Source organism: Gobio gobio, assembly GCF_949357685.1.
Source record: "Gobio gobio genome assembly, chromosome: 3".
Taxonomy (NCBI): domain Eukaryota; kingdom Metazoa; phylum Chordata; class Actinopteri; order Cypriniformes; family Gobionidae; genus Gobio; species Gobio gobio.
In genome coordinates this window covers 34,125,931-34,139,081 of record NC_137099.1, presented here as the reverse complement: position 1 = coordinate 34,139,081, position 13,151 = coordinate 34,125,931, and the positions used below count along the sequence as shown (strand labels likewise).

The window sequence follows — 13,151 nt, the reverse complement described above, 5'->3', positions numbered from 1 at the left end:
TTTTGAATCGGTTCTTTTTAGTGAACCGAACCAGTTCACCAAATCGGACTGAATCGTTCTAAACGGTTCGCGTCTCGAGTCAGCGCTGATCCATAATTTACTAACTTTCTGACATGAGTGACAGCCCCTCTGACTAGAAATAAACTAATAACCTGAAGTATATTCTAGTAACTACAACAGTTCACCCTGAACTGAGACATGCTGAGAGAACTGATGAGAAGTGAACACAGGTCCATCTGTCTCTGGCAGACTCGTGCCTGCTCGTGCCTCGTTAAACCACGCCCCCTCCGCTCATTTAAAATGCAAAGATGTCAGCCAATCACAACAGTGGGCGTTTTTCCTGAAGTCTCACAGCAGACACGCCTCTTGAAGCAGGGCATTCAGCCACAGGGCAAACAGCAGTATAGAAAAAATGCCTTTTATTTCTAAATTATGACATTTTATGATGTAAAAATCATACTAACAATATAAGTACACCTCAGGAAACACTATAAAATAATAGAAAAATGCCATGCCATGGGACCTTTAAATGTTTCCACAAAAACGTAATTTTAATGATTAGACAATAATTGGCAGACCCTCTGCAGGAAACCCTTGCTTTACAGAAAACGTGTCATAAAAACCAGTATACCACCTTGTGGAAAAAAGCAGAGCACTTCTCTAGTAGAAATGAAAGGGGAAGAGCAATAGAAACTGTATATGATATGTATAAAAACTACTATACAAAATAAAAAAAAACCACTTTGATTTAGTTTCCTTCAGTTCACACAAAAATTCGGTCAGTTACTCCTGATGTTGTTCCAAGCCCATTTGACTTCCGTCATCTTCGAAAGACAAATACATTTTTTTAATATTCTCTCATCATTTTTGTCCATACATTGAAAATTTAGGCAATCAACATTTTCAAGCTTTGAAAGTTCATAAAGACATCTTAAAAGTAATCCATATGAATCAAGCGGTTCAATCCAAGCCTTCCAAAGAGACCTGATCCCTTTATATGACAAACAGATTTAACCATAGGCTTTTATTCACATGTCAGCATTGATCAAGGCACAGCAAATATGGTAAAAAGAAGCTGAAACTTACTTGCTTGATGCGCAAACCTCATTGGCTCTTGCACGCCAAGCACATATGGTTGAGTAGGTTTACCTTATTTAATGTGCTCTGTGTATGTGTGGTAATCAATGTTTATATGGGTTTATAAATCTAAAATAAAATCTGTTTATCACAAACCGATAGCCTCCGTATTCTAGACTCGGATTTAACCACTCGGTTCATATGGATTAACCTTTAGGTACTTTTTGAAGCTAAAAAAAATGTTGATTGCCCAAAGTTTCTATGGATGGACAAAATGATTGAAGAGAAAATTTTAAATATGTTAATTTGTGTTCCAAAGATGAAAGTCTTATGGCTTTTTGGGTGAACTATTCCGAGAAGGCTGAATTGGAAGTATTTAAATCACTGACCACAAACTTGATGGAGTAGGTGTAGGGAATATTGATGTCTCCATTGAACTTGTTGCTCAGGCTCATGGGAGGTCCTGTACAGTCTGGTTTGTCTGTGGTGGTGTGCTTAAAGCTTTAAAAAGAGAGAGAAACATACTCCATATGTACATACTAACATAAACATTCTACCATTATCCTCAATTTGACAATTACTTTTTTTTGTGCTTTTTGTTAAATCTTAATTGGCTAAACGGTGATCTTCTCTGCTGCCATATTATTGGTTGTAATTTTTATAGAGCCTCAAATACCTTTTGGGCTCTAATTTAGCTGCGACCAGTCTGGCACCAGCAGCCTCGGTCTCCACCTTGTGGTAGAAGATGGTGATGTCCACATGGTTGAAGATGTAGAAGGTGTCTTTGTCATTGAAGTCAGCCTGCATGAAAATGACCAATTCTTGAACAAGTTGTTTTAAACAGAACACTCATCATTCGTGTTGGGCGATATGCTCCACAGTCATATCGTTGTATAGTCAGCCTGTGAGATCGGTGATACACAATATTATTGTGCGTGGGTGGGGTTAATTAGCTTATTTATTTACTCATTTAATGATTGATTAAGAAAAATGTCATGTTACATAGAAATATTTCACCCAAACGTCAAACCTGTGGATATCACACAGGCAATATGCAAACCTTGCACGAGAGTTATGCCAGTGAAGGAGCGTCAAACCACTGGCAATACAAGTAAATTGTGTTCATAAGACTTTATTAATAAATCAGGTTTTTCCTGGTAATGAGACAAAACATAGCCTAATCATTCCAGTATCTGACTCTGGATATTCCATTTATTATGTCTGTTGTTGAGATATTAAAAATGCATTAAAAACTGAAGAGTATTTCAACACGTCAGAGGGAAACTTATATGGACACATATTATCCTCTCATGTTGTTACAGATGCAGCCTTTTGACTACTACTTCAGGATTTGAGAACACATTTGTATAATTTCTTGGGTCAAGAAAGAGTCGGGGTTTGCAATTTATTTCCTTCTCCCTACTGCAAAAAAGCTTACTCGCTCTGGATGTGCTTAAATGCCCAGTAAGGACGCTTTCCTGTCATATAGCATATGCACACTTTAATAAGACCAAAGAATCCTGGTTAATGTGTTTACATACTGGGAGAAATCGGGGTAAGGGGCAAAGATCTAGCGGTGTCGAACAGTTTATGCTTAAGCCGTTTATGACTTTACTCCGATTAAGGAAATGGGTTAACGCATTTACATGACATACACAACAAAAACTGTCCAACAAGACGAGAGATGAATCATAAGAAAAACAGTAGCCTATATCAGTGGTTCCCAACCTTTTTTACTCCAAGGGCCCCCTACTCTCAAAAAACAAGAGTAGCAACACTGGTTTTCTTTATCCAACTAAGAGATGTAGTTTATGTATCCCATGTTCATGAAGCGGTTGAGTGTTTTGAGCCGCCATTCAGTCTGTATTTCACACAGCGTGAAGAGAAACGGCTTGGGCTCTTCCGACCCGTATCTTTTTAATTGAACGTATTAATAATAAAATTAATGCAATACAATAATATATTTATATTCATTTTAAGTTACCTCGCGGCCGCCCTGGAGGATCACTGAGAAAAACCACTGGCCTATATCAACTATCTTAATATACTGGCTTAATATTTCTCTTGTGGACCATATATTAATGAGAAGTATCAATATTTATTTTTAAACAAGTTGTTGTCTTTTTAAGTCGGTGTTTGAAGTAGGGATGGGCATTTTTGTCAATTTCTCATTTCGATCATCGATAGGTCTCAAAAACGAGTACTCGAGTACTCGGGGGCGGGGCATGTGCAGGGGGCGGGGCATGTCCGTCATTGAGATAATGAAAACTGTTATGAAAATGGTTGTTGACAAATACAAACGTGACATGAAAACGGGTATATGAAAACATGAACATATAAAACAAAAAATAACTGCTAGATTATGATGCATTAATGTCTTTGAAAAAGAAACATCTTTATAAAATGACTGTCTCAAATAATCAAGTCAGTAATATCGAGCATTGCCTTTGAGCTGAAACTGTGAAATAAAACCACCCTGCAGAGCTTGCTAGCTGGTTAATAAACTCAACCAAACGCACCCTATATCAATATTAATATGAAGATTATTATGAACCTATAACGACATAAATCAACACAAAAGGACGTGAATGCGCACGTGAACTTCAGCGTGCCAGATTTTACAGGCGAAGGGTTTGAAACGGAACATTTTGAATGCGCTCTTCCCTTAACAACGCTGATACACGGACAGCGAAAGCACACAGAAACAACATTTTATTAAAATCCTGTTCTCATTATAATGCTTTGACAGATTGACTCTGCACATCATGAACTTAATTTTATTATTCATGATCGAAGTGTTTACAGACATCACTGCGCGTTTTCGAACTCATAACGAAAAACAACTTTAAATTAAAGCTGCGAGCAGCGATGACGGGCCCAAGCCGGTGGCACCGCCACGCCGGTGGCATCAGCTTAACTGTGCACGGCAGGCAATAGGCATTTAAAATGGGAAAACATAAAAGGACTATGTCAAAGTCATCTGAATTCACCACATTAACTGCAGCAGTTGGTGCTGCTATGACCACAAACCACAACAGCCACATCTATGAGATCAATTAAATTTATATGAATTTCATGTCAGATTATGTCAAAGGTCAAATTGGAATGAGTTCAGAATACCATTCGAATGCTGATGTTGTTTTATTCTAACACTTCTCTTCATGTGTTTTTGAGCTACCTTAGCTACCGTTTGTGCACCAATCTAATGCACCATAAAACATGCTTTCATTTCAATATGGGTGGTCCAATAAATTCTTTTTAATAAAAAATGTATAAATGGAGCCAAATCACAGAAACTGCAAAGATGATTTTAATATCAGTGTCAGGTAAGAGTAAGATGCGTGTCTACATTTTATGGAAGTTTATTATAAATAGCCACTTTTATAAAATCATGTGAAATTTATGTTTTAATACATTTATATTATATCAGTAAATAATTAATTTAAAGACATGTGCATCATACGTGATCTTGGCAAACACATCACATGACGTTTTTATTTTAAGTGATAGTTATTTGTGATAGCCTATATGAAAGGGTTAAATTATGATCAAAAGAGAAAGGCACACACACACACACACAATGATAGAGTGAGAGTGAGGGGGAGGGGAAGGACTGAGAGAAAGGCACACACACAAACTCACAGGGTGAGAGAGAGACCCCCCCCACACACACACACACAGATAGAGAGGGGGAAGGGGAAAGACAGGCAGATGGCATTCCATAGACTTAATGGTTTGTATACTGTAAAAACTGTACATTCTATCCCCCTACACTACCCCTAAGCCTACATATCACACACACACACACACACACACACACACACACACACACACACACACACACTACCCCTAAACCTACCATCACAGAAAACATTCTGCATTTTTACATTTTTATTAAAAAATTGTTTAGTATGCTGTTAAAGCTATTTTTATTTACGGGGACACATGAAATGTCTTCATAAACCATGATTATGTTGTAATAAACACCCCTCCAACACACGCATTTCTGAGGCTTTGCCCATTTCCACTGACTGATATCTCTGATGTGTGTGTTGAGTTTCAAGCAATTTCAAGCATGCTAAGAGAAATTATACAAATATTCACGTTCAAACCAAAATATCTGACTTCCTGTTGGTCAGAGCTAATGACTGTAAAGTAAAAAATTAACTAATTAATCACATTTTTTTCTGTAATTAATCACGATTAATCGCAAGTTTTTAATATTTTAAGTTTGTAATATTTTGATATTGTAATAATTTCAGTTACTCTCCAAATTAATTTAGAAACAATTTAAAGACAGCATATTGTAAATATGTGTTGTATTGTCATTTTTTATGAATGAAGGCCAGTATCACTGATACTAAATTCTCTATGAAACATTAATGACGTTACATTACAGTATAACTGAAAGCTCCCAATTTCAACATTTATTAGTCTTTAAAAAACAACTTTTAATTTAAGTGAACTTAAAACAATCTTTACATAAACCCAAAATAATAAATGTTATATTTACCCATGGCCTTCCCTGTTATACAGAAATGTAATAGTTATCAAACCTTCCTTAACTGCATAAATAATAAATGAAATATAGATGAATCATCATTAAAGCTACAATTTTCTCTGTTCCCGTTGTTCTTTGATGAACATTAATGACAGGCATCATCAGTGCTCCTGTCACTTTAAGAACAACCGCGGATCTCACGCGCGGTCCCGCGCATCTCATTTCCTCACAACTCTTTAAAGTTCATTTAAGACGTTATTTAACTAATTTAAGACTCTAATATGAGAATACTCAAAATCCTCTGTGTTATTGTTTGTTCAACAGCAAAAGAGAACTCGATGTGAGCAGGAAACTGACGCGAGTCTATCTATGCGTCGAGTGTGTGTGTGTTTGTGTGTGTGTGTGTGTCAGTGTCCCTTGATTAGCTGACATGAGACGCATCCACACAGACAGGACACTGACACACACACACACACACACACACACACACACACACACACACAGACAGGACACACACACACACACACACACACACACAGACAGGACACTGACACACACACACACACACACACACAGACAGGACACTGGCATACAGCGCGCGCTCTTGTGTCTTGTCGCGCTTGGAAGCATTTACATGAATAGGAGCGTGATCATGTAACGCTAAGCAAAAATGGATATAAAAACGGACGCTGTGTTATTTGCGTTAAATATTTTTAATGCGTTAAGCTTCCGTTTCACGTTGACCGAGTTTGGTGGAGATTGAATAAATCACCTACGAGGAGAACGTAAAAACTCAGACCCTGAATTATACAAATATTCACGTTTAAACAAAAACTTTCTGTGAAAAAAGACACTTATAAACAGACACTTGTAGAAAATAATGTGAATTTTTTTCTTAAATAAATTTGAACTATGTCAGTATGAATTTAAAGACAAATGTGTCAAAAGTGATCTTTGCAAACACAGCACATGACCTTCTGTAAAGCACATGTATAGAAAACACACTCACACTCCTGTTTTAAAAAAAGAGTTCTGTCTGAATGAGTACATGAAATCACGGCTGTCAGGTGAAAAGAATTGTAACTCAAATGTCATTTAGAAAATGAGTCCTGTACTGATATAGTGTCATAGTTCATGTCCACATTAACCACTACGTTGTAATACAATACCCATGTCATCATACACATTTGTGTCCTCATAAATCACATAAGCAAGCACAGAGAGAGAGAGAGAGAGAGAGAGAAAGGGAGTTTCAAAAATAATACAACACTGCCCCCTTTTGGTTGTAGAGGGGAGGGCACACAAACAGCCAAAAACATTATTAAACTTTGACATGTTGCCATGGCAGCATTATTTGAAATATCAGGAATTCATTCATATGTCTCTATCTGTCATGTTTTCACATTATACTGATGAAGTTTGAAGTCAATCTGGTGAAAATAAGATGGTGATTCAAAGCATTTTTGAAAGTGACACACTTCCTGCTGCCAGTTGGTGGCGCTATAACTTTGACTCACAAAAGTCATATCCATGTGATCGGCCTCTTACAACGAACACACAGCTGAAGTTTCATCCAAATCAGTCAATGTTTGCACAAGTTATTACACACTTCCTGTTTACCTTTTCTCGCCATAAATTCGTTGCTTCGCCACGGCCAAACTGTTTAAGATATCAAAAATCTGTTCGCAATTTAGCATCCTCTGTGTCTTGACTTCATGCTGACCGAGTTTGGCACTGATTGAAACAATGGCCTCGGAGGAGTATATTAAATTCCAGAGCATGTGTTTTCAGAACAACCCATATTAGCTCACTTCCTGTTGGGCTGACACGTAACTTAGAGCACGAAAGTTGTTTGGCCCGATGAGGTCTATATGTGTACCGAGTTTCATACATGTACGTGCAAGTGTGTTTGATATATAGACCAAGTTTTCAGACACCACTTTAGGGGGCGCTGTCGAGCCCCCCTGCCACGCCCGGGTACCAGCTTCAGCCCGGCTCTGATGGCCGCGCATTCCGATGTGTGTGCAAAGTTTCAAGAGTTTTTGAGCATGGTAAGGGCCCCAAAAGTGCCCGAGAAGTCGATAAAATAATAATAATAATAATAATTAAAGCTGCGAGCAGCGATGACGGGCCCAAGCCGGTGGCACCGCCACCCCGGTGGCATCAGTTTAACTGTGCACGGCAGGCAATAGGCATTTAAAATGGGAAAACATAAAAGGACTATGTCAAAGTCATCTGAATTCACCACATTAACTGCAGCAGTTGGTGCTGCTATGACCACAAACCACAACAGCCACATCTATGAGATCAATTAAATTTATATGAATTTCATGTCAGATTATGTCAAAGGTCAAATTGGAATGAGTTCAGAATACCATTCGAATGCTGATGTTGTTTTATTCTAACACTTCTCTTCATGTGTTTTTGAGCTACCTTAGCTACCATTTGTGCACCAATCTTATGCACCATAAAACATGCTTTAATTTCAATATGGGTGGTCCAATAAATTTTTTTTAATAAAAAATGTATAAATGGAGCCAAATCACAGAAACTGCAAAGATGATTTTAATATCAGTGTCAGGTAAGAGTAAGATGCGTGTCTACATTTTATGGAAGTTTATTATAAATAGCCACTTTTATAAAATCATGTGAAATTTATGTTTTAATACATTTATATTATATCAGTAAATAATTAATTTAAAGACATGTGCATTATACGTGATCTTGGCAAACACATCACATGACGTTTTTATTTCAAGTGATAGTTATTTGTGATAGCCTATATGAAAGGGTTAAATTATGATCAAGAGAGAAAGTCACACACACACACACACACACACACACACACACACACACACACACACACACACACACACACACACACACACACACACACACACACACACACACACACACACAATGATAGAGTGAGAGTGAGGGGGAGGGGAAGGACTGAGAGAAAGGCACACACACAAACTCACAGGGTGAGAGAGACCCCCCCCCCCCACACACACACACACACACAGATAGAGAGGGGGAAGGGGAAAGACAGGCAGATGGCATTCCATAGACTTAATGGTTTGTATACTGTACAAACTGTACATTCTATCCCCCTACACTACCCCTAAGCCTACATATCGCACACACACACACACATACACACACACACACACACACTACCCCTAAACCTACCATCACAGAAAACATTCTGCATTTTTACATTTTTATTAAAAAATTGTTTAATATGCTGTTAAAGCTATTTTGATTTACGGGGACACATGAAATGTCTTCATAAACCATGATTATGTTGTAATAAACACCCCTCCACCTATATATGTTATATATATATTATGTTATATATACCATGATTATATCCCAAAATAATAAATGTTATATTTACCCATGGCCTTCCCTGTTATACAGAAATGTAATAGTTATCAAACCTTCCTTAACTGCATAAATAATAAATGAAATATAGATGAATCATCATTAAAGCTACAATTTTCTCTATTCCCGTTGTTCTTTGATGAACATTAATGACAGGCATCATCAGTGCTCCTGTCACTTTAAGAACAACCGCGGATCTCACGCGCGGTCCCGCGCATCTCATTTCCTCACAACTCTTTAAAGTTCATTTAAGACGTTATTTAACTAATTTAAGACTCTAATATGAGAATACTCAAAATCCTCTTTGTTATTGTTTGTTCAAGAGCAAAAGAGAACTCGATGTGAGCAGGAAACTGACGCGAGTCTATCTATGCGTCGAGTGTGTGTGTGTGTGTGTGTGTGTGTGTGTGTGTGTGTGTGTGTGTGTGTCAGTGTCCCTTGATTAGCTGACATGAGACGCATCCACACAGATAGGACACTGACAGACACACACACACACACACACACACACACACACACACACACACACACACACACACACACACACACACACACACACCGCAGCATAGCCATACAGTTTAAGTTCACCCACACTATATATTAATAAAAAGGTTTACAGTGCAAATACTGTTGTTGCAAATACTGTGCATAAAATTTGAAAACATTTGCAAAAAACACCACTGTATCATTACATTTTTTTTTTAAACCTTTAAGTAACCATTTTTTAAACATCTATAAACATTACATTTACATAGATAGACGGACCAGATATTCCTAACACTTTGGGAATACTTTAGGGTTACTAGTTGTTTTGTAAACTGTCTATAAACATTATCTGGATGGTTATTGTAAAGTTGCAACCGATGACTATAATACCTTGTTAAATAGTTTAATAAACAGTACCAGTAAAACGTGGGCAGTACCAGTAAAACATGTAAACAGTACCAGTCAAACATGTGGGTTGTCCTGATACTGTACTTCAAAATGTAATAGTGTAAAAATTGCCACAGAATAAAGTAATTGTTCAAGATCTATTGCTAACTCATAAAAATAATGTCATATTTGCATAAACTGTCACTACCGTATATCCCGACACTAGCACATTAAGATAAGCTATGAAAAAAAATCATGTTCCTCTGCCTCTTTCTGGTTAAATAATGTTTATAATAATTGTTAATATAGCATGCTATATTAACTATTCCAGGTTATTTATGCATAGCATAAATAATAGTTAGTATAGCATGCTATGCCACTTTCATCAAAACATATTACAAAGCTATAGCAATCTCATGTCATTCCGTCTGTTCGAAAAAAAAGTTGCACTAACTGTTCGTTACAAGCAGCATTTGCCGTCAGGCAGGTAACGATAGCTAACATAAACATATTTTTGCTAGCCTACCTGCTGCAAACTTACACTTTTTTTGTACAAGACAAGTAGAGCTATTTTATCCAGTGTAATTTATCACATACCACTATCTTGTTTTTTCTTATCCTCCTCTTCCTTTCTCTTTTCTGGCTTCCTGAAGCATAAAATTCCGCTTCAAATCCGAGGTTGTTTTGTATTTTGCCGCAGCAGAGATCGCGTGGTTGGCTGGCTGCTGTCAGCGACTTCTGAGAGGGGCCCCTTAAGGGGGATCCCGATAACAGTGTCATTGCACTTTACTGCATTGACTATCAATGGGGCGCTCACACAGTTTGTCGTTTCATTTTATTCTTAACCTGTCGCTGTCTTGGTGCCCCAGGCCAGCTCGAGGCCCCAAGCAATTGCTTGGTTTGCCTGCCTTGTCGCGACGGGCCTGCACACACACACACACACACACACACATAGACAGGACACTGGCATACAGCGCGCTCTCTTGTGTCTTGTCGCGCTTGGAAGCATTTACATGAATAGGAGCGTGGTGATCATGTAACGCTAAGCAAAAATTGATATAAAAACGGACGCTGCGTTATTTGCGTTAAATATTTTTAATGCGTTAAGCTTCCGTTTCACGTTGACCGAGTTTGGTGGAGATTGAATAAATCACCTACGAGGAGAACGTAAAAACTCAGACCCTGAATTATACAAATATTCACGTTCAAACAAAAACTTTCTGTGAAAAAAAGACACTTATAAACAGACACTTGTAGAAAATAATGTGAATTTTTTTTTAAAATAAATTTGAACTATGTCAGTAAATAATGAATTTAAAGACAAATGTGTCAAAAGTGATCTTTGCAAACACAGCACATGACCTTCTGTAAAGCACATGTATAGAAAACACACACACTCCTCTGTTTTAAAAAAAGAGTTCTGTCTGAATGAGTACATGAAATCACGGCTGTCAGATGATAAGAATTGTAACTCAAATGTGATTTAGAAAATGAGTTCTGTAGTGATATAGTGTCATAGTTCATGTCCACATTAACCACTACGTTGTAATACCAATAGCCATGTCATCATACACATTTGTGTCCTCATAAATCACATAAGCAAGCACAGAGAGAGAGAGAGAGAGAAAGGGAGTTTCAAAAATAATACAACACTGCCCCCTTTTGGTGATAGAGGGGAGGGCACACAAACAGTCAAAAACATTATTAAACTTTGACATGTTGCCATGGCAGCATTATTTGAAATATCAGGAATTCATTCATATGTCTCTATCTGTCATGTTTTCACATTATACTGATGAAGTTTGAAGTCAATCGTGTGAAAATAAGATGGTGATTCAAAGCATTTTTGAAAGTGACACACTTCCTGCTGCCAGTTGGTGGCGCTATAACTTTGACTCACAAAAGTCATATCCATGTGATCGGCCTCTTACAACGAACACACAGCTGAAGTTTCATCCAAATCAGTCAATGTTTGCACAAGTTATTACACACTTCCTGTTTACCTTTTCTCGCCATAAATTCGTTGCTTCGCCACGGCCAAACCGTTTAAGATATCAAAAATCCGTTCGCAATTTAGCATCCTCTGTGTCTTGACTTCATGCTGACCGAGTTTGGCACTGATTGAAACAATGGCCTCGGAGGAGTATATTAAATTCCAGAGCATGTGTTTTCAGAACAACCCATATTAGCTCACTTCCTGTTGGGCTGACACGTAACTTAGAGCACGAAAGTTGTTTGGCCCGATGAGGTCTATATGTGTACCGAGTTTCATACATGTACGTGCAAGTGTGTTTGATATATAGACCAAGTTTTCAGACCCCACTTTAGGGGGCGCTGTCGAGCCCCCCTGCCACGCCCGGGTACCAGCTTCAGCCCGGCTCTGATGGCCGCGCATTCCGATGTGTGTGCAAAGTTTCAAGAGTTTTTGAGCATGGTAAGGGCCCCAAAAGTGCCCGAGAAGTCGATAAAATAATAATAATAATAATAATTAAAGCTGCGAGCAGCGATGACGGGCCCAAGCCGGTGGCACCGCCACGCCGGTGGCATCAGCTTAACTGTGCACGGCAGGCAATAGGCATTTAAAATGGGAAAACATAAAAGGACTATGTCAAAGTCATCTGAATTCACCACATTAACTGCAGCAGTTGGTGCTGCTATGACCACAACAGCCACATCTATGAGATCAATTAAATTTATATGAATTTCATGTCAGATTATGTCAAAGGTCAAATTGGAATGAGTTCAGAATACCATTCGAATGCTGATGTTGTTTTATTCTAACACTTCTCTTCATGTGTTTTTGAGCTACCTTAGCTACCGTTTGTGCACCAATCTTATGCACCATAAAACATGCTTTCATTTCAATATGGGTGGTCCAATAAATTCTTTTTAATAAAAAATGTATAAATGGAGCCAAATCACAGAAACTGCAAAGATGATTTTAATATCAGTGTCAGGTAAGAGTAAGATGCGTGTCTACATTTTATGGAAGTTTATTATAAATAGCCACTTTTATAAAATCATGTGAAATTTATGTTTTAATACATTTATATTATATCAGTAAATAATTAATTTAAAGACATGTGCATCATACGTGATCTTGGCAAACACATCACATGACGTTTTTATTTTAAGTGATAGTTATTTGTGATAGCCTATATGAAAGGGTTAAATTATGATCAAAAGAGAAAGGCACACACACACACACACACACAATGATAGAGTGAGAGTGAGGGGGAGGGGAAGGACTGAGAGAAAGGCACACACACAAACTCACAGGGTGAGAGAGAGACCCCCCACACACACACACACA

At 37.9% G+C, this 13,151-nt stretch overlaps 1 protein-coding gene across 1 annotated transcript in view; it reads right to left on the bottom strand.

Moving 5' to 3' along the window:
- Positions 1–13,151, bottom strand: part of tm9sf2 (transmembrane 9 superfamily member 2) — a 49,660-nt gene that overhangs the window by 16,292 nt on the left and 20,217 nt on the right. Inside the window, exons 6-7 of the mRNA XM_079812977.1 lie at positions 1,754–1,878; positions 1,467–1,578 (exon numbers count right to left, since the gene is read on the bottom strand). Of these exons, the coding sequence (XP_079669103.1) occupies positions 1,467–1,578; positions 1,754–1,878 (237 nt within the window). The remainder of the gene's footprint in view (positions 1–1,466; positions 1,579–1,753; positions 1,879–13,151) is intronic.